Here is a 27,763-nt window from a genome sequence, read left to right as displayed (position 1 = left end):
AATAACTCCATAATAAAAACAGTTCTCATCAGCTTAGTAAATAACAATTATTGGTATTACAACTGTTTATTTGAACTAGATGGCAACTGTCTTCTGTTTTAAAAGCGGAAGATTGACTGTACAAAATATTTGATACAGTAATTTTGAAATAAAGCAAACGCTGAACAATGAGGGGCTGGTATAACCGTCCTTGTTGACAACTAACACGCATGCGTAACTCTAAAACAATGTATTCTGAGTTTACTGCATCGGTGTAACGAAACTGAAAGTTGAAGTACCCTGGGTGTTTGTCTGTTGTATGGATTCTTGTCTACAGAAAGCAAATGAGAAGATACACAAATAATTTCTAAATTGGCGAAAGAAAGTTGTTACATGTCGAGCTTCTCGAGGCAATCGTCAATACAAAATAATTTTTAATACTTTCTTGCCAAAATTACATCGTGTATGCCGTCCGTGTACTTGACTTTAACGTCGGAGAAACCACTCTTCTCCGCCAGAAATCTGAACTCTCTTCCTGATCTTGTCTTGCCTTCGGTGAACGCAAGCATCAGCATACACCTCAGCGCTGGATGAACGGGGCCTGCCTTGTCATCGTTGTACAGACTCTCAGCAATGAGAATAGCGCCACCTAAGTTTAAATGAATTAAAATATTTCAAAGCTCCACTGGTCGTCACATCTAAAGCATTTTCCTATATTTGTTTTCTTTTATTTTCAATAATATTTCTTATTCTACTCCAAAAACGTGGCCGTGCTTACCGTTCAGTCTACCAAATGTGATTGCTGACATCTGAATTTGAGTCCGCACTAGAAGTTATTTGTCAACAATGGCGTTGCATAGCTCACATAATGCGTCGTGTTGGCATGTCTGATACTTAGTATTTCAACATAGTTTACAGAGAATAATAAGAATATGCGTGTGTTTTATTGTACGACAATGACGTCAACATTATCAACAGTTATAGGACCAGGAAATGTCCACGTCATCGGAAAAATCAAATCTTCGATGGAAATTAAAAAGAAAACCTAAGTTTTCTCATCCTCAACATTTGACTCCTGGGAATGATCTTCCTGACTAATGCAAACACGTGATCTGGTAGTACACAATGTAAATTTATCAAAAATTTTCCCGTAAAGTTTCTGAGATCCAGCAGCTGATAACATCGTATGTGTGCGTAGTTTGGGTAAGGTGAACAACCAGGTAGCCGAGTCTTTTAATGTGAGTTGCTTCAGTCAACATCCGGGACCTCAACTTGACTTAAATAGTCACCTTCTTCTTACGAGGTGTGATAATATGAGAGATTTTTTAATAAATTGAATTGTGTTTTAATTTAAAGGGGGCTGTCGTCGGAACTCCGCTCAAAGGTTGCCACGACCGATGTAAATACTGTATTTAGGGTACGTTGACAATTGATGAAAGTCAAGACTTGTTTGTTAGTAATAAATATCGTAAAATTTAAATGTTGCAGACGTGATGCATCTATATAACATGCATGAAATACAGTGTTTATAAACAAGAAACTCGCACACGCGCAGTTCCGACGACAGCCTCCCTTTAAACATGACAAATTTGCATCGTTTTCACGGCGATGTTCTGATATTGGATCTTATTCATGGACAACATAACAGTCTAGTATGTGGTATTTCGGCCGAATATCAGAAACGATACGATCTCCCATTCCTATTGTGCTTTAACTTTACAACAAATATATTGATAAAAGGAAAAACGTTCTCTCTCGATTTATCAAAAAGTCCACGTCACTATAGAGAATGTTAGAAGTTTGCCATCATGACATCTGGTTGAACCCATAACACAACTCACCTGGTTTCAAGGCACTGTGTACCTTCTGAAGAAGTCGGGCGACCTTGTCGTCAGGCCAATCATTAAAGATCACTGAGAAGATGAACAGATCTGTCTCAGGCAACTCATCCACAAAGAAGTCCCCAGCTACGAACTCCACGTTAAGCTGTCCGGCGTCATCGGGTTTAAAATCATTGGATACCTTGACAACCGGTGGCAATTCCAGCACCTTGATTGACATGCCAGGATACGTTCGGCTCATTTCGTAAGCGAGGGCGCCACTTCCACCTAGTGGTGAAAAATGTAAATGAGTATGTCGGCGTACAAATTAATCAAATGGCTGACAGAATAAGTACAAAGGTTAGTGTAAGGCCACATAATGTTTCTAGTCCTTGACATTCAGCAAAAGTGCTGTGACGACGCGATTTTCTTTTTTATCGATTTTTCTTTTTTTTATTGGATTTGGTAATATTTGAGAAGCGACGTATTTTATTTACTCCAGGTTAAAATATTGTAATACTAGGCAGGTTTTGTTCGCAATGATGTTTCTTTGGATGTCGCACATCAAAATGCAATCCTCTTGGGGCCGATGGTTAACAGTTTTTCACAAAACTCCCGTTAAATGAAGCTTAGATTGCTACAACAACCAGCACAGTATATAGGGTGGAAATGACACACTGGTACTTAGCCTGCACATACATCGTAACTTTGAATTATGTATCACAGTTAATCGGATTTATGTTCATCAAAACTTTAGCGTCAGTGGAAGTGATGGAGAGGGTTAATGATTAACTTGGCGACGATTTTGAAAACACATTTGATAAAAGAAGTAAAGTGATGGGAAACCAATTTGCTCTTGCAACGATTTGAACGGATGCGCACACTTGTGCAATAGACTCATCGACTGCAAAGAGCGGGAAAATAAAACCTTCAGTTTCAAATATAAATGCAAAATAATAGTCGACGAAAATATCACTAGATTTATTTCGTCAAAGTCTCATCGAAATCAAACCACCTATTGTTCAGATTGAAACATTCATGAACATTATTATTATTATTATTATTATTATTATTATTATTATTATTATTATTATTATTATTATTATTGTTGTTGTTGTTGGTGGTGGTGGTGGTGGTGCTGGTGCTGGTGCTGGTGCTGGTGGGGGTGCTGGTGCTGGTGGCAGTGCTGCTGCTGCTGGTGGCAGTGCTGCTGCTGGTGCTGGTGGTGCTGGTGCTGGTGGTGGCAGAGCTGCTGCTGCTGCTGCTGCTGGCGGTGCTGGTGGTGGTGGTGGCAGAGCTACTGCTGCTGGTGGCAGTGCTGCTGCTGCTGGTGCTGCTGGCGGTGCTGGTGGTTGTGGTGCTGCTGGTGCTGCTGGCGGTGCTGTGGATGTTGTTGTTGTGGTCGTGCTACTGTAATTGTTGTCCTCGTTGAAAACTTTGACATTCCTTCTAAATATCGTTATTTTACCATCAGAACACATAAACATAAACGTGACAGAGATTTAAAATTGATAGCAAAAATTGTTACATGGTGGATGTCAACGATTTTTGCCAGAAAAAATAATACCAACCTCCAAAATCACAGGCAGTGTTGAACTGAGAAAGGTCGAAGGCATTTACAACAGCTTTGGTCGACAGCGGCGCCATTCCGTGCATTCCACTGACAAAAGTCGTAACTCCAGCCTCGTCCGAATAGAGGTTCGCAAAGAGCTCATGGCTGGTAGCGCCAAAGGTTCTCGGAATTTGATTTTTGCCTTCGCGTACAGCGGAATCAAGATTTCCCATTAGTGGATAACTATACACCTTGTTCAAGTGAATGAGTCCCCGCATTGATGTTTTCGATCCAGAGGTGAGATATTTACAGGATGCCTCAGTGTTAGAATACTGGGCTGAAAAGTGGAAAATTATGTCCAACAGTTACACTAGGCTATTTATGTCTGTTGATACATGCAAATTGTTCTGTGCAGAGTACCTACACACACCATGATGAATAGTCTGCATAATACATAGACGAATTGTTCTAATTATTACTTTTAGTGTATTTTTTATTCCACTTTTTGAACATTTCTTATTCTACTCCCGAAATCATATCGAAATGCCGAACTTTAAAATTTTCGATGAAACCTGTAGATTTGTAATGTTACAACTTATTGCTGACAACTAAAATTTAGTACGGACTAGAATTTATCACTCAATAACAATATCGCGAATTATATATTGTGCACTGCTTCTGTGCAAATAATGTTTTCCATTTAAACATGGCATGCTTTAGGGACTCTCTCTCTCTCTCTCTCTCTCTCTCTCTCTCTCTCTCTCTCTCTCTCTCTCTCTCTCTCTCTCTCTCACACACACACACACACACACACACACACACACCACAACTGTGACTGTCCGGAGGTTACCTTTATCATTCTGACATCTATGTCCCTCTATGTCCGTTTCTGTACTTTCCTACCTTTCAATTTAAAGCTAAATTTTAAATGCCGTTAAAAGTTATGCAGTAGAGAATGTATGTTTTATACTTAACGTGATCCATATTTGCTCACCATTTTCGTCAGCAATGAGGGATTTATTCAGAAAATGAAGACTGACACAGCTATTTAGAAGTCTTTCCATGGCATCGACGTCGGTTGACAGTTCAGTTGCCAATTCCTCGGCTGTCTTCTTTTCGCCATGGCCAGCCAGTGCATCAAAGACACCAATCTCGCTGGCTGTGTACAGGATCTTGTAAAAGTAGAATGTACGCAGAATCGTGGTGAGAGAGAATTGTTTGACTACAGTGAAATTAGAATCTTTTAATGAAAATGCAATTTACTGATAGATAATTGAAATAAAATGCACCATTATGCATATACGATTTACCTTCCAATTAGTTTAAGAAATCACATCCGGGGCAATGCTAACCTGCCACTGATGGAGGCAGAGACGTTTAAACTATACCTGTTCACTACTATGAAGCACTGAACACAGTCACGCCGCGTAAATAGACAAATATACCTGTGACGTTTGATATTTCATTATTTCTGTTCTGTTAAAAATGCCTTACATCTTTTCATCTCTAAACTAAATACGAAGCATATACTTCACAAACACGATGCACTGTGAAGTCTACGTTGTTTATAATTTAATTCAAGTCCGGAACAACCGTCAACAGCAACATGGAGCATTACTTTCTTACAGACCATATTCCAAAGTTGATTACTAGGCATTCGGGTTAAATATGGGGAAACGAGCAAGATACTGCATTTTACCAATAAAAGTGACATTACGGAAATACTCAGAAAAATTACAACTGATGCGAACGCAGCTTGTAGCCTAGCATGGACTTCACTAAAATACAAGAAAATAATTTTGCAGTGTCTTCTGGAATACCGTTATCGGCTCAAAATAAAAACAAGCATTCTATACTTTACCTGGGTTCCTATAAATCCAGTTATTATTTCAAAAATTTCGGTAGCAGTTAGATCGATGTTTCTGTCGCCCATTGTTTAGCTTCTTTTGATTGCAGGAATCGTGCACACGATAGATGGCTTGGCAGACAGCTGGCACTTGCGTATCAGAGGTGAGAGAGAGAGGGGGAGAGAGGGAAGAGAGGGGGAGGGAGGCAATATGGTATTAAAGTGGCCTTGTGATAAGTATGTTTCCTGATAGAATAATTAGTTCGAGTAAGGAACATGGCAGTGGGGTGCCAGCATCCATGAAATTTCACAGCGTTTCCGATAAATGTTTTTGGTGGTAGCAAGACGAATGGCCTATTTCAATATGAGCAGGTTTTGTCGATATTGACATCACTTGTAGAAAAAGACGTAGAAACTGGTCGAATAATCAGGATCATTCAAGGTAAATAAATAATTACCAAGTCCATATATAGAAATTGACAATAACAGAAAGGTAATCTTGAACCAATGGTTAGTCATGGTATGCTATGGATTCAGAAAATTAGATTCGTTCACAAATTTGTTCCAGGATATACAGACTTTGTTTCCAAACGCAACCAATGTTCATCTTCCCCACAAAAACGGCCATATGCATCGTTCGAAAAAACATGATGTTTGTGTATGGTCAAAATCGGCTCTCATATCAAGTGAGATGGCTCAGACATAAACGGGCATGCGCAGTTCATCCATCCAACAGGTGCCACAATATTGCAAGACGTACGGTCGAAGTGAAGTGGCGCTGTGTACCTTCACTAAAATACTTGGATGCCATTGTATGAATCTCATGGTGGTCTTCATTGGCACACTTTGTTATTAGTGACGTTTTGAATATCATTAGAGTTCACAAGTTCATGTTTTTACCGTAGGCTGCCATCGTTTTACTGGAAACGGAGTAATATTGTAGTTCAAAACCATTGCAGTGCATTTGAAGGATATCTTGAATGATGAAGAGTTTTTGCGTGTTTGTATTTTTTGTACGATCACGTACTTTTCAGTTCCACGTTTCCATACGTCTTATATAAGTTTAAGGGTCAGCAAGTAAAACTTAGGGCAGGTCGGGAAACCACGAGCACGCTATTTGTTTTACGTAGGTCATATTTAAGCTGTGTTTGATTCTATTTATGCTTGACAACTGATTTATGAAAGGTGATAGTTGCATGCATACTTTAGGAAGCTATGTAAATAATGTTTTGGCATTGTTAGAAAGAATTAGATTTGGCCAGTGCAGGTACAGTCAAAACTACAGTGCCGCTATCTTTACATTAATATAGGATATTCTACCTTGTTCCAATACCCTTAAAAAGTCCTTAATTTGTGGATTCACATTTCAGTGAAGCTCTTAACAATATCAGTCGATCCAACCGTTAATTCTGCCCAGGACTTATCTGTAATGTAATCTCGTACAAAAACCACGTTTGAAACATCGCTTGAAGTTTCTGAGTATTTAAGCTTACTTGACAGATTGTAACCGTTTGGCGATTAATTTGGTCTCTGTGGTTTCACAGTTAATATCATGATCAGGGCATCAGAAAACTCTCTTGGAATAAGCAAAGCTGGGCTGTTTGCACTTCGGGCCAACTTTTCCGACCTATTAAAATTGAATATATGCATATGGTGTATCGATAGCTTACTGCGGTTCCGTAGCCCCCTGCCACTCCCTGGCTGGTTGAGTGTGGGACCTCACACAACCAGCCAGGGAGTGCAGGGCTACGGAACCGCAGCAAATCGATAGCTTGAACCCACATACGTCAATCGTCTCGGCGTTTCGGTGAAAAAAAGAAGAACACATTTTGTCAGCAATCGACTCTGCACATATCACAGTCCCTCGTGGGCTATTCAGCTCTGGGACTATTCGCCCCATAGACGAGTGTACATATGTACACTCGTCTATGGGGCGAATAGTCCCAGAGCTGAATAGCCCACGAGGGACTGTGCACATATGAATAATGTAGTAACAACAATAAGGAGGGTAAATATTGTAACAATTACCTGATTTTATGTCTGGCAAACGCTCAAGAAGTCAGAAACTACAGCAATCAGTGCACACAAGGCGGGACACAAGGTTTGAACCTATGACCCGGAGTGACTCTAGCTCTAGGTCATCACCTCTTTGCTAGGGTAGAATGGCGTCATCATCAGGCGGCTTGGGGGGGGGGGGAGAGAAATGTTGACAATTTCTGGAATATCTTCTTGTCATTTACCGTAATTTGTTTTGCGATGTGAACGTTTTCTTAAAATATGGCGGGAAAGTGGCCAACTCCCATGGCTAGACATATCTACATGACCGTGACGGCGAAACACTTATGTTTTATTCTTTCGGGGTGATAATAAAGGGGAGAGGCCTGTGTTTTCAGGGGGGGGGGTGCAATTTTTCGCGTAAGCATTTTTGAAGGGTCATGAAATTGCCTTTCTTGGGGAAAGTCACCGTTTTTGCGCAACTATTAGGAAGCAAGAAGTGGCCAGAAAACTAGGAACAATTTTATGGGAACTTTGATTTTGGAATTTCACAAAATGTTGCAATTGGTTTGCTATACATGGCAGTCTGTGAGAAAACTAGGAGTTGTTTTTTTTGCAATACTAAACGAGCTAAATCTGTGCTTTTATAAGTGTTTGACAATTGATACAAATGTATTTATTTAGAATAAGGCATTGGAAAGTGCAGACGTGAACAACAAATATGATATTCTCCTTGCAGTCTATGGGCAAACTATTAAGGCCAGTAATGCTAACTTTTGATGATTTTTTTCATTATTTTCATTTTGTATGACAGTTCTAAGTTCTTATTCAACTTAAAATATGTTGAAGCACCCACTGCTTTGTCAACATAGTATTATATTATATTACTATTATTAGACTGACAGATAGAGCGCCCTCAAGCAACAGATCTTTCAGTCTAAGTCTGTGTGTGTAAAATGCACTGACATTGTTTTCATATTTTAATTCTAGTCCGGAGTTGAACAAGAATTCGAATTTATGGTTGACATTAAAAACAAAAGTAGTGCAAAAATCATCAAAAGTTAGCATTACTGGCCCTCTTATAGAATTATTTATTGTGAAATGTGATCTTTTTCCATTGAATTACTTGAAACCTTTCAAAAAAGTGATTATTTGTGAAAGTTGAGGGAGACATCATATCATTGATATGGACTGTGACACACAGGTGGAGGATCTTTGCCTTTTTGCACATGAAAATTGGGTGATCGGTATCCTTGCAAAGCGTCACTATTTTTTGCAGTGACATTTGAAAAACACAGGCCCTCCCCTTCCTGAAATTTCTGTCCAGTCCCTTATTCGCTAGTATCCCATCTGCAAGATTGATCTGATCTATTGATAACATGGCTTTCAAATTCACCCTGTTTCATTCCTGGGGCCGCCCATGGACAAATTGAGCACTTTATACCTACACATATACTACATTGGACATGCTGTAAACAGCTATGTCACGTCTTGTCCACACGCGTTCAGTGACTATTAATGTATTGCCGAGCCCAAAGAAAGCTCAAACATGATCAAATACCAAACAGATTTATCAATAGTGTTTATGATTATTAAAACATTTTGCTGAGACTATAAATGCCTAATTGACCTGTGGTTACCTTCAAATATAAAAACGAAGCAAAGCTGCAAAAAATTATAGTTGACTCCTTACTCGTTCCGTATATTGTTGGGTGATAGTACATATAAATACCGTTAATAACAGACTGACACTAATGAGGGTATCTACTCCACAGGGTATGGACATCCCGCACACCCTCTCTTTCCTAGTTAGAAATGCAGCACTGAATTGCCATCACGCAAAGGTGATGATCCCATTAGAAATTGAAGACATCCAACATTTCAACATAACTTTGAACTTAGGCAACAACATGTTCATGCGTTGGTGAAATTCATCCTTTTCTAAAAAGAAAAAGTTCACATATATGGATTTCACTTTTTATGGGGACAAGGTCACTCTTTTTTCACCATTTTGTGATATCAACAAAAGATGAAACACTTGCACAAAGTCATTCAGTGTACAAATAATTCAAAATAATCTTTGTTGCTTTAATTGCTCTCTTTCTCTTTCATGACTGAGCACCAAGGTACATACAAGTAAATTCAATGGCCTTCACAAAAACCCTACAAATATATGAAATCTATTATATAGTATTAAAAGCATTTAAGCTATAATTTGAATAATGGAAGAAACCAACTTGTAGCAGTTTAATAGAGTGAGGATAATAAAAAGCTTGCAACAATGCTGAAATACTCAGTTTCATAGACAAAAGATGTTTCAGTTTTGCAAAGTTACAAACATCTTGTGTTCTACAGTGCTGGTATAATTGAAACTTTTCCGAGAAATGTGAACATGAAACAAAACAACTTACTTTAAATACATTTATTCAAGCCGATTACAAAGTAATATTTTTGAAACATTTAAACACTCACACACGTATATGGGAGTAATTTTGTAAGTCTTACAAAGCTTTCTGTAAAAAGTAGGGAAAATGAACTGTCTGACATATTATACTCTGTTATCAATACAGATAATTGAAAGGTGTAAAATTGAAGTCTGTTGCTTTTGAAATGAGCAAAGTTTGAAGCTGAAAGTGACGATGAATAAATTACAATCTGTATTTCAATTTAATGTTGAAAGTGATTAACGATAACAGTAAGACAAAAGTTAATTTACATGTATAAAATTCATGACAGTTAAGAAAATAAAATAAATCCATCTCTTTCAACCATTAAAAAGACTGTGATATTTCAAAGGGTTCTTTTTTGACCCTTACATATTTATAATGGACGGAAAATAATCGTTTGATTTGGAGGAAACTATACAGTGGTTAGTTCATAATGGACGGAAAACTAACTGATCACATCAATCTTGATCATAATTAAGAAACTACATTCAGTACAGAGCAGAACAGAACAAGAGAACTTTCTGCAGAAATATTCTTAGCATTTTTGTCTGTCTTTGGAGGTTAAACATGTCATTCAAAAAGACAAGACTTTTCCATCTCCAAGAAATAACTTTATATTGCTTTGTTACAATTGACCTTCACAGGTGTCAGGGGTTAAAGTTCATGCTAGATGGTAGATACCACTATGGTGATTGGGTAGGTCATGTCAATGAGTTTTTGCGGAGGGTATTTGAGTTTTGTGATGATAAAGAGCTGGAATCTTTCAACTCTTGACAGGTTGAATTTGTTTTTACTGTACTCTGGTCCATCGCTGTCCTTGATCAGTTTAAGATAGCTGAGAGAAAGAAGAAAAAAACATTGGGCATAAGCAATCTATACGTTTTGTAACAACATGATTTCTGTAGACATAAAATATTGTCAAAATGGTTTCATGACAACTTGTCTAGAGCTTCTTTGCAGTTGATGAATGGTAAGAAAAACTTGAATCAGAGCTTGGAGTTGAAAATTGAAAACTGACTGTCCATAAAAGCTAAAGAAGTTTCTATTTCTATGTTCAGAATTTTTCCCAGATTTTTCAGTTTATCTCATCTTGTCTGTTCTTATCAGTCTGCCTAGCTGACAGTTTATGCGACAAAATGAGGGATTAGAACCTAGGAATTACATATTAGTGTATTCTAGGAATGTGGTTGTACCCATTACACTACAGTGAACCTGGTAAGAGTTACAATCAACCCGGTAATTAATAACATAATCATTGTGTTAAATAACATTGCTGGGCATAGACTCTGAGTACATGGACTCAGGGAGTTATTTTCATAGTCGATGAGCAATGCCACTCTCTTAATTACATTCATTATTAAACATGATGCAAAAAACATGCGTAGCGACTGATAAATTTAGAAAATATTTGAGATGTGTTTTTCTGAAAGTTAGTTATGTTTTCCTGATATTTCTATGAAGTGAAATTCTCAAACACCAAAACCTAACGAGAATTGTTGAAAAGAACACTGTTGAAATTAGCCTCCTAGCACCATAAAACATTTACAAGATTGGTGGCCAAAGTATCTCATGAAACATGTTACATATTTGCTGATTAGAATGTATGCTCTTAAGATGAAATAGAACAGTATTTTTACACATGACAATATGTGAAATGTAGTGCTGCCAAAAAAATTTGGAAAGATACACTTGTGTAACACACCTCATTCACGATCTCTATCATGATTCGTCAATTTTGGTCACATGATATGAGTCATTTTAGTACTGATAAGTGCAAAGAGTGAGTTACCAGTTTACAGTTCAGACAACCGTTGACTGGGTAAGTTTGAAAGTGCCCTCTACGTTTATACACACACTGTAGAACATGTAAAAAATAATGGCGGTGTTATCTGCTACCAAGACAGCTAATACACATCAGAAGAATTTCTCAATTTTTCACTGAGAAAATTGAGAGCAGTGTGTTACAAACACAGGTTGGCTTGCTATATATTCAGGTAACAGCATATGTTTGTTCTCCTATTGGTCCACGAGTTGCCAAAAATAGTCCGTTACCCTTGACCTACACCATCCTGAAATGCATGGTGACTGACCCTCAGGCAAATAAGTGTATTCTGTTACCCTCATGGTTGGCACTATGAATATGTATGTTTCAACATCACATCACATTAGTCATGCTCATGGTGATACAAGTGACTACTGAAATATACTCACTTTTCATTTTTCATAATCTCTTTATTCATAATCATCTGCATCAGTCCTTTGTGTATTTCATCCAGTCTTGCTGACACTGTGTCAAACATATCAACTTCCATCATATCCAGCACTGCTGGCTTCCCATACCTAATTGACAAAGAAAACATTTCCGAGATGATATGACAAAGCCTAATGGTGAGACAGGGTATTTGCACAAGGGCTTGCAGTGTATGCTGTGGCTGGGTACATGGCAAGACCAAGTTATTTCCGGCTCTTGCAGACAGCCATTTTTTTTGTTTACAAATAATACATGTAGTTGCTTAAAAATAAAAAAGTCCTGGTTACCTGTGCTTATTAACGTAACGTTACGGCATAATGATTTTGGGTATTTGCTCTGCAGTGCAAAATATCAGTAGTATGTGCACAATCCAGTGCAAGTAAACTGTGGTACATATGTAATATTATGATGGCTGGCTGTCTGTCATCTTTGAAGTTTTATTTAATGAGATGCTTTGCAGAGCATTACTAATGGTATCATGGCCTTGTGTCAAGATTGAAAGAAATTAATTTTAGAGTGTCACAATGAAGCCAGTAGTCATAAAGCGAAATTATTATTACGACAAAAATGCCTGCCCTGTGTCCATATTTGATTGTAGTGTAAGTTGATGCACATATACACAAAACTGAGCAGGGTTCTCCACATGGGATTTTTAGGGGTGTAGCACCCCTCTGTTTTTCAGAGCAGTCTATTCATATGTTAATATCTATAATTATGGACAGTCTGGACAGAAATGATAATAATTATGATGATCAAAATCATGATTCAATATGGCTACCATCATTACTATGGTTTTTGTTGTTATTGTTGTCATTTTTGTTGTTGTTTTTTGTATGATATGAAACTGAACTGAATCTGCATAAAAGATAAGAATTCAATCTCCTCACTGCGACATTTTTTTACAATATCTTACCGGAGAGCTCCAAGGATTGATTTCCTGACAACCTCAGCTTCCATCTGTTTAGGATTCAGTGCATTCATGTAGTTGGTGTCCCTGTATCGTAGGAATGTTGCAACGCGGCCAGATGAATCGATAAGTAACGGCCATCTGTAGGTGAAGGGAAAAACTATTATATCAACATCCGATTGAACCGCAGGAAACAGGATACCATGACATTAATTCGCAATAAAGAACAACCCCCATGGCACAATCTTGCTGTTCCTTTCTATTGTTTTTGGTATTTTTATATCTGGACTGCAAGATCTGCCACTTGAGGGCGCTCTCTACAGCTCCTCCTCTTAGCATAGTGAATGCCCTTTAGCAAGGGATCTTTCAGTCTATTTTGTATCGTGCAAGAATTATTTATGTTGATCATAAATATGAAAGGTAAGATATCACGTGTACTACAATGCTTTTACATACAACATGTAAATACAATCATATTGGTAATGTAATTTCTGATATCTCTCAGAAATAACATTGTCACTTCATTTTTAAGATGGAGAAGTGAATCACAGTTCTGATGGTCTGTGATGAAGCATATCGGTATCCGATGTTTTATCTGGCAGAATGCAATAAATAACTCTCCACATGAAACAAAATAATTTAAAACAGTTTGATAAATGGCAACTCTTTCCCCATGGGTTACTGCTGTTTGAAGAACATCTGAAGTTCCTACTTTATAGCTAGACTGGTGTTAGCAAACATGAATTGAATGCATACTAACAAACCTGTCATCTGTAATGATGAGACAAACAGTCGATAAATCATGAAAAAATCTGACCTTTGACTCACTTCAAATAAACAAAGCCTCGCTAGAAACTGTTTCGATTTAATATTCGAAGAATGAAGGTGAGTTTATAGCAGGAGTAAATTAAACAGGATTACAAGCTCACCTCTATCATGACTATGAAACAAGTAGATGTCAGTTTTTGGAAGTCAGGGTCACTAAAAGACATATTTCTTATGTAAAGATTTTGATCCACGCATGAGAGTTTTATCCTGCTGTATGAGCTTGGTCAGTTTTCAAATATCAACTCCAGTCTTGATTTCAGATATAATATTCAAAAACATGAACATTGAGGACAAAATTCTCATTCAAGCAATATGTTTTGGTATATTGTACATCATACAAGTACTGTTGTCATGGAGACATTGAACAGAAAGACCTGGAGGTCTGTGTCAGCCAGCAAAGTAAAATACATAACCTATCACATGAAAAACAGTGGAGCAATTTGCATTTTAACACTTTGAGTGCTGTAATTTTTCCCGCCAAAATTTTAGTGCAACATTTTACCAAATTTTATGAATTTTTCTGAAGCTTTTTTGATAATTTTGGACCAAATGGAAATCACATTTCCTTGGCTACAGCTCTTTGTCAAAATTTTGGTAAAAATTTGCCTACAGACTTTCTTTTAATGTTAGATTTATGTTACTGTATGCAATTTGACGCAAGAAATCTTCCCATCCACAATTATAAAACAAAGAGTAAATAGATCAAGAAATACCCAACCTGTGCAATCATTACGAATTATTAAAATGTTTTTATTTTATACTAAATCATGAATTTCTGTCAGAAGAAAGTCTAACAGGATTATCTTTCCTCTGGGATTACAGTACGACCACAGAAATTTACATATATTTGTAAATAATTCCCTTATTGTCATTATTGATGTCTGTCATTTTATTGCTTTTCTAATTTCTTTCTTATTTTTCCCTCCTGTTGAACGGGTCACTTTCATGTACAATTCAACAATTTGGAATATTTTCCCAGTAAATAATATATGATATATATTCCTCAGGCATTCTGTAATCTCAAAGCAGATTTTTAAAATTTAATTTAATTTCCAGATTATCGAATTCTTTCCTGGTCTACTCTTATGCAGACTTAATTTTGAAACAAGAAGAGAGAATTAAATTTCACAAATTGTTATTAAAATCAAAAAGATTACCAGTACTTGAACAAACAAGAGGAAAGATTTTTGGAATTTCAAATATCAGTTAATTTGACAACTTTTGATTTTCTAATCCACAGTATATACAATGACCCTTTATTTATTCTCGACAAGGAGAGAGAGTATAAAATTTCATTCAGTAACATACAAGCAAAGGTTTAAAACATCATTTTTGAGGTGTAATACTTTGAGGTGTACTTTAATACAGTATACCAACAACCCATTATTTTCTAAGGTTTGGTGGGACTAATGACTATTAATGTACCAGGAAATTGAGTAAAAGTGGTTGCCATAAGCAATCTAATTCATGAATTTACTAGTGCATCATCCCCATTATTTCTTTCAATAATTCATCATATGTGGAATTTGCAGCTGCTTATAAAATCAATTTGTAATCACTTCTCTTTGCAGAAGGAAATACCAATAAGCACCTGCCTAGGGGAGCTTCATGTTTTAGATCAGCAGGTGAAATTTTACAGTTACCTGTCTAATGGGCACAGGCAAATAATTGCTAACATTTGTTGTTTTTGAGATCAAAGTAGAGGTACTGTACACTGTGAGACATAGTTAACAGGGTTTGTACTGTTCATCGTTTGCTCTGCCAGCCAACTTTTCAAAGTTACCTTCCGCGATGTCTTATTGTTACCTTGCAAAAATTTCCTAAAAGCCCAAATTAATATTCAATCAAACATACATAGTTTGCAATTCCTCATTAATGAAATGATGTCTCCAGCTGGATTCATATGTTATCAAAAGAGGAAATTTGTTGTTAAGTTGACATGTGTTGATAGTTGACCGGTAACTTACAGTACCTGTGAAAGTTGGGGTTTTAAGAAACAAAACTATTTATAACCAAAACAAAGTAAAACATGTTTTGGAAACAAAACCTTGTATTCAAGTATGAGAGAGCTGTGGCACACTGTACAGGAATCATGCATGGTGGGGATGAGACGTCCTATTGCACAGGCTTGCATGTTTTTGTTTTGTGGGCATTATAACCCATATCACAGTGTAAATCAAGCAGTCCTTAGATGTTATATTTGCACGGGCAGATAATAACAGAATATGAATTCATAATAATATAATTTGAATTGATAATAATAGAATTTGACTTGACAAGAAATGTCCTAGCACATGGTAGACTTGCCATCATGTAGTACAACCATTATTTGCCAAGAAAGCCGTGTTGTTTTCCACATATTTCTATAATTACAGATATTCACTGCTGAACTGCACTGATTTCTGCACATAGTTGAAAAACTGAAGTTTAAGAGGAGTTTCTTGAATGAAATAACTCTTCTCTGAGCCCCAGTAAATGAACACAATTAGCCGACATTTATACTTGTATTGTACAAGTTCATTAAACTATGTCATCTTTGCAGCATAAAAATGTTTGCACAGCATTTTGTGGCAAATCTGTGATGAAAATGTCATTGGGGAGTTTTCCAAAGTCTTTTATCACATGACTGGACATTATAAAGTACATGTTTATGTATACTGCATGTATAATATCATGTGATTATTACTTGATGTAAGAACATGAATACTTTATGAGCGGCACTTAAATGTTGACACAATTCAATATTTCACATACGTTGCCTATCTCCGCTGTATCCACGGTAACAACCTTGATGTGTCAAAGATACAATGCCGGGTAGAATTATGAATTTTTACTGGAAAGATTCCAAAGAAAGAAATGGGTACACTTTAATTCTTTTAGGTTCTTACGGTGAATTCTTTTGTACGTGTGATTGCATGCATTGCTCACTTCAATCTGTGGTGAGCCCTTGAATCAGAAAATGTGCAAAATACACTTTCTGCAAAATTTACGATAAAGATGTGGTACATATATATCATTATTTTGCTGTTATTCCTGGTGGCATAACTCCCTCAGAAAGAAACTTTGCCAGACATTCAGCTTTGGATATATGCATGAAATGGGGAGTATAGGCAAGAAAGAAGAAAAGCCGAAATGATACTTATGGCTCACAGGTAATTGGTTTCCAAGGACACCAGTGTAATTTTTCATGTTTTGGTTGTGATAAATTGACCTTAAAACACAGTATAAAAGCTAGATTCCTCAAAATTTTTAGATGTCTTCTATTAATTCAGGGAGTGATCAATGCTGTTATCTAACCATGAATTTTTATCATTTTTGGAACTTAAAAATTTGTTACATCAAAACGTCAAATTCCACAACCTCTTGTTATACATAGGACACAACTTACTCCATGTCATTGCCATGTCAGTGTGTTGTCATACAGGCATATTGAAACAGATGTCATAATACTTGGGAGGGACGGGAAAGTGAAGACATGTTTGTGTAGATGGGATAAAATGAAGAGGTTTAGGTAAATTACCATTTGTGTGACTGATTCTTTTTGCAAAATAAATCAGCTATACATACCTTCCATCTGAAGCTATCTTTCCACCGACATCTCTCATTAAAACTTCGTCTAGTTCTTTGATGTTACACTTGACCCCTATGACATCTGGGCTACTTTCTGAAATGTGAAGATGTTAATAAATGCTTTATGATATACAAACTGATGCAGTGTATTTTGAAAAATTGAGAATGTACCATCTTGGTCATATCCATAGTCTCATCTTAATTCTTAATTGACACTGATAAATTTAAGTTTCCCTACAGAACATGACATAACAGCCACTTTGAATTTTAAATATTGGTAAATTATATTTAGTTTGTTTCTCTTGGCTGTAGTCCTTTATAAATTTTATACAGTCAAGTTTCTCACATCCGTCCTGGTGGCTGATATGGACTGGTTTTGGATCAAAAACAGGATTGTCAAGCACAGTATCAAAGTAACATTTCTCAAAATTTCCAGCTTTAGACATGTTCCTTAAATTGAGGTCGTGATCTATGCAGTTATATGATAACCATGTCTTTCTATTGTTTTGGGAACTAAAAAATTTGTCGCAACAAAAACTCAAACTCCGCAACTTCTTGTTATTCATTGGACACATCACATCATTGACCTCAAGGTCCGATTGATAGTAATTTTGGACCACTTAGATTAGACATTTGTTTGACACAACAGGGAAAATTTTGGGATATTTTGATGAAATTTGTTACAAACCCCCGTAAAAAACTTTGATTATCTGCATGATTAATTAGGTTTTCAGATTTTCATTGCAATCAGGTTTTCAATTTAGCCAAAAACGACATCATAACCATGATAAATACACGAAAAAATTTAAATTAGTGAATTGACATGTAATAAAGGGAAAGTGGCTTCACACATCACTCATCTCGTCTTGTATGTGCTTTGGTGTGTTTAGTGTCTGAGTTGTGTTTTGGCTGTTAGTGTGAAAATTAACAAATGAATCGTTAGTTTTAAAATAAGCCATGGCGAAATTTGCTACAAAATTATGCCAGCTAAGAAGACATGTTTTACAGTATACATTGGGGACACAAAACCTCTAAGAAATATTTCAATAAATTGACAGTTCTCTATGATGGAATTAAAAAAATATTTACGAGCTGTCAGTTGATCAACTAAAATGACAGATTCAATTGTAAAGTATACTAACCTTGATCTTTTTCAATAATTTATTTTCTAATTTAATATTTTGATCAGAAAGAGATGCAGAACATGAAATACGAAAGGTGCAAAAAATCACTGAATAAAGTTTGATCACAGGGGCTCATAAGTGCCTATTTAAGTCAATATTACAGCGTTTTTCTTTCTTTTTCAATGTTAGAAATAAAGCTGAAGAGCACAACATTTGTGTAGCTGTCTTTGTGTAGCTTGATTGGCATGTATAGTGCGCCCTCAATGGGGAATGTGATCATATGTAAATACGACCTTTAGTTCCGTGACCTCTAGCCAATTCCTCTGGCCATGCCTTCTGGCCACGTGTACAGACGTCGCTGTGTTTACTGTACTGTAATTCCGGAAATTAGTACAGTAAGCATAGCGAGGGCAGGGTAGGAAGTAGGCATGGCATGGCTAGAGCCGGCCTAGAGGTCACGGAACTAAAGGTCACATTTACGAGGACGCACTATACATGCCAATACACGCTACAGAAAAGACAGCTACACAAGTGTTGTGCTCTTCAGCTTTATTTGTAACATTGAAAAGAAAGAAAAACGCTGTAATATTGACTTAAATAGGCACTTATGAGGCCCTGTGGTTTGATTATGGAATTGACATCTCTGCTGTGACAAAGACATGGAATGTATCCATACCCCCTTCATGTTCCTGTTCCCGTATCTGTACTCGGATTTGTTCCAGTTTCATTTGCGCCTCATCGGCATTCAACTTGGCGATCTCAACATCCTTCTCAGCATCATGAACAACCTGTAAAATGATGAGAAATACGCAACATGAGATGAAGAATATAAGTACATGTAGTGTAACGGTCAATGCAGCGATGACTGAAAATGTCAGTATTTTTAACGAAAGATGTGCTTGCAAAATTCAAATGGATAACTGCTAATGATCTGAGCTCTCTTGACATACATATACATGTTTCAATCACTGAACAAAGCGGTTAGTTAACGCAAAGGAACGACACGGAGACAAGTGTTTGGCCGAAATCCGGGGTTATGCCTGTACTGCCATGGCGGGGGCAACGAGGCGTCATAGCGGCCTGGATGGCGGTACCGGGTTATTGGTACCGTGCATCGGGCAACGTGCTACCAGTCGCCCGCAGCAGACCCATGACAGTACCCCCCTGGAACTTTATTATGTAAAGTTAGCGATATAGAGACATACAGTATCTTTTATTGTGAGCTGCTAGCCTGCAGCGAGGCTTTTTTTTTTTTCCTAGTGGAGGGTGGGTGGGAATTTTGTGGTGTGAACTTGAGCGTGGCAGAAGTTGAAATGGACGATCTGTGGCTTTGATCATACTGATATGCGCATGGATAATGACGTGGCAAGGGTGACGCAAGTTGTATAGATAACGATTTGAAGGCGGTTGGTAGATAAGGTTACGTCTCCAGTGCATCCAGCAAGCAGTAGAAGTAGTGGTGCATGGTGACCCATACTTAGCAAGGTCTAAACCCTTCTCCCCGTGTCCCTCCAGACGTTAACAATGATTATAGCAAAGCCATATCACCCATTAACGCAAAGGAACGACACGGAGACAAGTGTTTGGCCGAAATCCGGGGTTATGCCTGTACTGCCATGGCGGGGACAACGAGGCGTCATAGCGGCCTGGATGGCGGTACCGGGTTATTGGTACCGTGCATCGGGCAACGTGCTACCAGTCGCCCGCAGCAGACCCATGACAGTACCCCCCAAATTATGGCCAAACCGCGGGCATGCATGACTGCGGTGCGGCAGTAAAGCAGCCCCCCCCCCCCCCCCCCCCCCCCCCGTGGTGACCATGCGTCATTGGGAGATTTCTCATAGTATAGGTTCATTGTTCCTAACGTTTCATGTCTCTATAGTTCATGTAGCGCCATTACATCGTTGGCATTGTCCACCGAGAACAGAGTCCTACGTCAATTGTTGGCAAGTTGCGAGTACCTTCGGTACTACGTCGAGGGTCTCCTATGGTGTCGTGATGTAGATCTGGTACGCGTCACTCCTCCATCTGCCCAGTGTCTTTATGAGCCAGCCTGGTAAGCCGGCTTCGGCGGTGGTTGTGGCGGCACCACCGCGGAAGCCGTGTCCCCAAATTGAACAGGCGACTAATATTGGGTACATCTCTTTCCATTCTCTTGCCATCCCATGGCAGAGGTGTCACGGCGAATGGGCCAATTGTGTGGGCCAGGTGCAGTTCGTTTGTTATTGCGGTGAAAACGGTATCTGGGTTGATCGTTGCTGACTGGCGTTGCAGGTGTAGCGCGGTGTTTGGTTTTCACTGGAGCTGATGTCGGCCAGGCCTCCGGCTTGTAGGCGGCAGCTTTGGAGGCGATGAAACGAAGGTAGGTGGTCATGGGGATCGCCAAATGTGGGAAGTAGAATGTTCGATATAAGAAAAAGACGAGGAAGCACTGTAACCAGGTGTCAAAGTCATTGATAGTTTCCCCGCTTCACCTCGGTTGTGAACGTGGCTACGCCACGGTTGTCTGGATCGAAAGCTACTTGTGTCTTGGTAGCCTGGGCCGGGTTGAGTTGGGAGCTAGGGCATCCGGGTGTAAGTCACCAAATTCGATGAACTTACCGAGGTTAGCCAAGGCGTTGAGTGTTGATTGATCGACGTATGCAGTAGCATGTCGGCTGGGGTATTGCTGCAGAGGATTTGCCCGTTGGCCCGGCGCTAGGTGGTGGGCGCCATGGCGGTGCATTGTGACCGGCTGGCTCGGCTGGGCGGGTTGAGCGCAGGGCGCAGCCCTATTGTCCAGGTTGTTGTTATGAGGTGCGCCGCCATCGGTAGGGTGATGTGCGCAGCGCCACCACTGGTGGTCGAGTCGGGTGGGGCAGCTGTAATGGCGAGTTGATATCCATTACGATTAGCGAGATGATTACTTGGTTGGGCTTGGGGCTTGAGTAAGCACCGAGCTGGACGGAGCGGCGAGCGTCGTCGGCCCGGCGGCGATGAGTGAAGCAGGTGATAGTGCACCAACGACTGTATCAGTTGGCTGGACTTGCAGGTTGGGCGTCGGGATAGGCGCCGGTGCTGTAGTGTTGGTAGTTGGCTGCCGTAGTTCCCGTCGGATTGAATCAACGGCGCTTGCGATGCCGGTTTCTATTAGTTGGCGACGTGGTCTGACATACCTGGATCGGCTGCCGCTGTGGCGGTTGTCGGCACGCCGCTGGCAGGGTTGGTTGGTGTGGTTTCCGTCGGTACTGACTGGGGTACTAGGTATTTGCCGAGGTGCGCTGGGCGTCTCTTCGCCCTCGCCGATGTACGGGTGGCCGCCTGTGCGCGACCCTGCTTTTCTTCGGTTTTGATATGGTGAATTTTGTGGTGTGAACTTGAGCGTGGCAGAAGTTGAAATGGACGATCTGTGGCTTTGATCATACTGATATGCGCATGGATAATGACGTGGCAAGGGTGACGCAAGTTGTATAGATAACGATTTGAAGGCGGTTGGTAGATAAGGTTACGTCTCCAGTGCATCCAGCAAGCAGTAGAAGTAGTGGTGCATGGTGACCCATACTTAGCAAGGTCTAAACCCTTCTCCCCGTGTCCCTCCAGACGTTAACAATGATTATAGCAAAGCCATAATCACTGAACAAAGCCATTGAACAAAGCCATTGTGTTTCCAACACGAGATTTCTGACTTGCTTGACAGACTTTCTAAAAATCTGAATTTCCTCTTTAGGTCTACTCTCCTAAACTAGCTCATAAACTTTCTTTACAAAAGAGGAATTGTGACAGAGGTATAGTCATATCAGCATAGACAGTAAACTGATAAAGTTTTGCCATATAAAAGTTGAATGTGATGAGAGGAGATTTATTGGCAAAGCTGGTGTTTTATTGTGTCGTCTTTAAAGCCCCAATAGCTGCAAATGTGTAATAAACCGATCTCAAAATATCCTCAGTTTTCCAAGAGTTTTCTTTGAATAAGACCCATTAAAGACTGAAATATAAGCTCTTTTTTTGTATTTATATACATACCAAATATGAGCTAAAAAGTGTATAACACTGTAACGAGTGTTGAAAGTAGCAATGAGCATGTAAATTCACATGTTTTAACATCATTTTAGATTTCCGCCATTTTCAATGTGTTGTGCATTCAAGTAAATGGTATCATGCTTATTTCTTTAATGATAACGATGTGCATGTGCAGGAAATAATGCATATTTTGTACTTTTCCGTGGGAGCGCCATTTTATGAGTGCGGCACCCGTTTATTATTTAACCTGTTTAAATCGCGTAGGTATGGTCGAAATCAGCGAGCAGTGGTACTTCTATGCATGTCCTTCAGTTAGCACACTTGCACGAACCAACTTTGGTTTGAAAATAAAATCATGAAAATAATGCATAAAATTTGCAGATAAATGACAATCTGCAACAACGGACTTGCTCTCTTGCCTGGCTGTTTTCAAATTCTTTTTATTTTGTCTCATTTGTACTCATAAAAAAAACAAAGTGACTTGTTAAGAATATTTAAAATAAAATTTCTGGAACATAATAACCATAATGCCTTATCAAATGTTGCATTGCTTTTAATAGACATGCAAAAGAATTGCTCACATTGGAATAATATCAAATCTAGGTCATAATGTCAATATTTGATGACACAGCAAAAATTGAGCTGTACACTAAAGAAGAACACTGCCTTTTATAATTCATTAGATTTTCATCAAAAAAACTCACAGCACTTTTAACCCTTTTAGCGCCAAAGTCAATTTTGGTTGCCTTTATAAAATATAACCCAGTTAATTTTTTCATATTTTTGCCAAAATTTTGATGAGAAACTGTAGCCAATGAAAAGTGATGTCCATTTGGTCCAAAATTATCAAAAGATTTCAGAAAAATTCATCAAAATTCGTAAAATCTTGCATTAAAATTTTGGTGGGAAAAGTTACAGCGCTCAAAGGCTTAATTGCTAAGTTTAAAAGTCAAGGGTCCACGCTAACACAATTTGTTTTTTGTGTGAGTGCATTAATGCTATCACAAGACACACTCCCTCCAGCCTCTGTGCACCAGAGCAAGCTCACTTACCATAAGTGTTAAAATGTACACGTTTTTACCTGTAGTGTAATTTCAGCTTTGAAGTTGCCACCTGCCACCACATGGTCATGTTCTGTTATTCTTTTCTCCAATTCTAGGTAGGCTCGTCTCAGCTCTTTTTGCCTGATTTCGTGCTCTCTCTGTGCCTCCTTCAGTTTGTTTTCAAGTCTGAAAACAGAAACCATCAAATATGAATTGTAAATATAAAATAAACACTTGAGGACTGCAGATCCATTTACTTGTCATCTGTACAAGGGTCATCCATGGAGAAAAACAGCCTTCAAGACCTGAAAGTCCCACGGGAACTTCTATAAACAGCAACAGGCCATTTCCATGCCTTCCTATATGCATGACTGAACAGAGAGTACCATTGGGAAGTGACACGATATAAAAATACTACTTAATCTCTTGAAAATATTTTTCTCTGTGAGGGTCAATATTGATAATTTATGATTGGCATGCAGTGATGGCTATCCATAAATTTTTGAAAAACCAAATTAAACATTTTGCATGTTTTTCAAATTTCTTACTTTTCCATTTCAGCTTCCCTTCTCTTTCTTTCTTCTTCCTTTCTCATTTCTTTGACTTTCTCAATCTTTTCCAGGAGTTTCTCTGTGTTCCCAATCTCCCATTCTGCTAGCACGGTCTTGACTGCATCAACAGTTGCAATCTAGGGGTGGTTTTGCGTAAAGAGATGAAGATTTAACAACAAAGTGACAATGAACCCATATCATCTGTCAATTTTTTGTTTTCTCAATATATTCAGAGCATGTATGGCTTTCCTGATAATGAACCAAATTGTCTTGTTCTACAGAACATGAAACCTGCAGCAAGCCAAAATCTAAATGTCATGGTGAATCACACTGATATCAAATTGTTGTGACTTTCTATTATCTCAGATGACTGTGATACAATTCATGAAGACATTGTCCCAAATGACCCATGAACACAACACCATAATAAAACTGATTGTCATCAGGGTGTTCTGTCGTAGATTTTGAATGCTGATGTACAAACCCTGTACTAGAAATACAGTCAAACCTGCATACAGTCATCAATGGGGCATCAAAAAAGTGACCACTACATCTATATGAAAGTGGCCTTTCTGCAGTGGGATGGATGTGGTGTTACTTCCCTCATAGGTTGTGCACGAATGGCAAATATGAAACTTTAAGATAGATTGTGAATTTACAAAAAACATATCATAGATCTGTTAAAATCATGATATTTTATTTCTGGCACAACAATCACATCGTACACACATGAATCAAGTTAAATCAAACTAAGGCAATGGGATGATTTCTGTAACAATGTTCTATGCTATTCAATCAGAAATGTTGATCCATATACACAGGTGCTTCTATACATACCAATATAGAGGATTTACAGATGGGAGTTGGCCACTCTATAGAGGATTTAGAGATGGCCAATAACCATATGAAGGAATCAAGCACTCTATAGAGGTTGGCCGCTCTGTAGAGGGTTTTGACAGTTAAAATATCATGGCACTGCCTGAATCCATAGACAGTAGTCCCCCCTCTACTGTCAATGCTGAAACTGACCATTTTGGACAGTATTTTCTTTCACAATTTTTTATTTTGTGCAAGGAATGTTCATGCCATTTTGCTAACTAGCACACATCTATGTTACACATCAAGACCATATAATACTGTTTTTAATACTCAGTAATACACATGCTGAAAAATTATCAACATATATTCAATGATACCAGAGCTGTCATGACTCTCTACTGAACTGTGTGAAGTCGTCTGACAAACAACATGAGAAAAACTGCCGTGAAGAACTGTCCGGCCAAGCAGCTGGTTATGTATTCAAAATTAGCATATATTAGCATACAAATAATCAGCATATCAACGGACTAGCTTTTGACGTATGAATTTTAAGTGAGGGCGTCTTGACCGATGCGAGGAGAACTCCGCGAAAGTGGTAATTGGTGTTCGATGACAATAATTGGCGCTTGATTACCGTCTGATCGCATATCCATTATATTTGTTTGTTATAAAAATAAACTGTCTTACTCTTGTAAAAAACACGCCAGATTGTACTGCTTCTTGTCTCTTGTCACGCGCGTCTACCTATTATACTGAACCTGCTTTCTGTTCATAAGTTGCTTCTCTCAATACTACGTTATCGTTTCTTTTTGGAAGTGGCTATTCGCAACGCAGCCAGGAATCTAAATTTCTTATTCCCACCGCAGTGCTTATACCCAATCAGATAGCGGTTTACATATACAACCAATAAAATTGTAGCTTTCACACATTCAACGATGTTTGGTTAATATTAATTGCTCTGTAAGTCAAAGTGACGCGGTGAGTTGGCGGGACGCGTTAGAAGTGGCCGTAATTGCATATCTGGTGTCACGTTCGCTTCCGCGGATAGGATTTTTTTCCCTGCCCACTCTGTTTGTTCCTCTCTCGTTCTCTCTCTCTTTCTCTTTTTCCTTCCGTCTTCGGTGCGGTGCGAATAACACCTTTCTTTATTTTTTAATAAACTTTATAACCACAGTCCAAAATCCAGTCAGATAACTGGTTTCGAAATGTTTAGCCCGCACTTTTCCCGAACAAAGTCGTTCCGGTCCCAAAAATGAAGTCGTTTGCGGCCCCGAGAGTCACTCAATCGCGCCCTAAGACCAAAGGGTAGTTTTGTAGAATTTAACATTTACTTACTGCCAGAGTCATAATTACTGACAAAACATGTCCCTATCGCTCACTCTACCTGTCTTGTCCCTAGTGGGTCCGACTATCAATTTATTGTTTCTATCCCTCTCTCTACATACAGATACATTTTGTATCTTAGGGAGGGCCTAAAGCCAGGGAACGATCTCGGTGTCAAATTTATTTCTTTTGAGGGCCGGAACGACGACGTTGCTCTTGGGATCGGAATGGTTTGGCTTGGTGAAAAAGCGGGGCCGGAAGGGTTTGGGGCCGGATCGTCAACTACCCTGCAACAATTAGTGATCAATGACCCATGCCTCTATGGTTGTCACGGTATGGTGACATGGCAAGGAAGTAGTCCAGCGCCCGAGTTCGCACAAACGGCGTCAGTCTTGCAAAAGTCAGTAGCAATGCATGGGTGTCAAACAATGGTTTTGATAAGGGCAATTACCAACGACTTAAAATTCGCGTTTCTGGTTAAACCACCCTTCCTTTACTATGTACGGCTACACAAAACATATCCTATCTTTCCATTCTGATCGGTTTGTGTGTAACTTAAGCATGCAAGTGGAAAAACGACTATTTATAGTCTAAGATATCAATCTCGCGGAAATCGTTCATTACATGCCCCTCCTTTCAAACATGATCAAATGCATAATTAAGCGTACTTGGAACTTTGCGAATAGCCAAGAAAGAAGTGAAGATCGACAAAGCAATATACCTTAAACTGTTTTCGTCTTGTTAACAACCTTTCAGAAACATAGTGTATCAGTGGCTCTTGCGTTTGATTTGATGTTTAATGCAGTAAATGTATGAATCCGTTTTGAGATCATGGTTGATGTAAAGTAAGAAAAGTGTCGTGATTAAGCAACTACAAAGAAATTAATTGTCGTTATAAATGTGTTTGGTCGTTATAAATGCGTATTTGTGTTTGGGAGTGTGTGGTGTTTGTAATCAATTCTTTCAACTCAATCCTTGAACTCCCGGCTTATCATGGCTTATCAAGCTTAAGGTGTGAAAAACGAACATTCGTCAGTCCTTTGTTTCGCATAATGATTGGCAGCTGCGCGCTCCATTTATGTGCATTCAAATTAAGCCGCTTCGGCATTGGATTTGCATATATGCATGTGAAATGAGATTTCAACCCGTCGTTTTCACGGGTTGAAGCAGTTCTCGACCAGACCAACAGTTCTTCACGGCACTACTCGGCATGCAAGACAGATTTAGACATAAATTACAAAAACATACCTTATAAATATTAATTGTGACTTTGTAGCTTAAACAGTTTTTGATGTCAAATTTGGGTTCAACAGATTTCAAAAATTTGTTTTCATGCAGAAAGTTGGACTGTTTTACTTTAAAATGGCAGTGAACGAGGCAGTCACAAGACACAGTCCTCTTGGGAAAGGTTGATTTTAACCACAATCTGATATCCTATTGAGACAGCTGTGCACAATTCAATGTAATGTCAAATTGACATTGAAGCTAAGATTAAATCATAAATTACTACCAGAAAAGACCTATGTGCATTTGATTATGAAAATATGATTATTAAACACAGCAGGATGTTAGGTTACACTGAATGATAATAATTCTTACCCTTTTCATTGTGGTGTATCCAGTGCGTGGGCAAACCCATTGTTTATAAACCAAATTTATTTGTTATTAGTAAATTTTCAATAACATAAGGTCAAACCTTTGGAATAAAT

The 27,763-nt window shown here is 38.6% G+C and overlaps 2 protein-coding genes across 2 annotated transcripts in view; both read right to left on the bottom strand.

The window, feature by feature from the left end:
• Positions 1-47: 47 nt before the first annotated feature.
• Positions 48-7,318, bottom strand: LOC139134087 (acetylserotonin O-methyltransferase-like). The gene is made up of 6 exons (XM_070700989.1): positions 7,226-7,318; positions 5,213-5,347; positions 4,346-4,523; positions 3,371-3,688; positions 1,821-2,087; positions 48-628 (listed from the first exon to the last, which is right to left on the bottom strand). The coding sequence occupies exons 2-6, from the start codon at positions 5,282-5,284 to the stop codon at positions 414-416; spliced, it is 1,050 nt and encodes a 349-aa protein (XP_070557090.1). The 5' UTR covers positions 5,285-5,347; positions 7,226-7,318; the 3' UTR covers positions 48-413.
• Positions 7,319-9,243: 1,925 nt separating this feature from the next.
• LOC139134086 (IQ motif and ankyrin repeat domain-containing protein 1-like) overlaps positions 9,244-27,763 on the bottom strand; it is a 31,341-nt gene continuing 12,821 nt past the window's right edge. Inside the window, exons 5-11 of the mRNA XM_070700988.1 lie at positions 23,910-24,049; positions 23,400-23,547; positions 18,996-19,107; positions 17,193-17,289; positions 12,804-12,938; positions 11,851-11,979; positions 9,244-10,474 (exon numbers count right to left, since the gene is read on the bottom strand). Coding sequence (XP_070557089.1) covers positions 10,306-10,474; positions 11,851-11,979; positions 12,804-12,938; positions 17,193-17,289; positions 18,996-19,107; positions 23,400-23,547; positions 23,910-24,049 — 930 coding nt within the window. The 3' untranslated portion in view covers positions 9,244-10,305. The remainder of the gene's footprint in view (positions 10,475-11,850; positions 11,980-12,803; positions 12,939-17,192; positions 17,290-18,995; positions 19,108-23,399; positions 23,548-23,909; positions 24,050-27,763) is intronic.

Source organism: Ptychodera flava, chromosome 5 (genome assembly GCF_041260155.1).
Source record: "Ptychodera flava strain L36383 chromosome 5, AS_Pfla_20210202, whole genome shotgun sequence".
In the NCBI taxonomy this organism is placed as follows: domain Eukaryota; kingdom Metazoa; phylum Hemichordata; class Enteropneusta; family Ptychoderidae; genus Ptychodera; species Ptychodera flava.
Note: the sequence above shows the minus strand (reverse complement) of the source record. Positions and strands in the feature narration are given on the sequence as shown.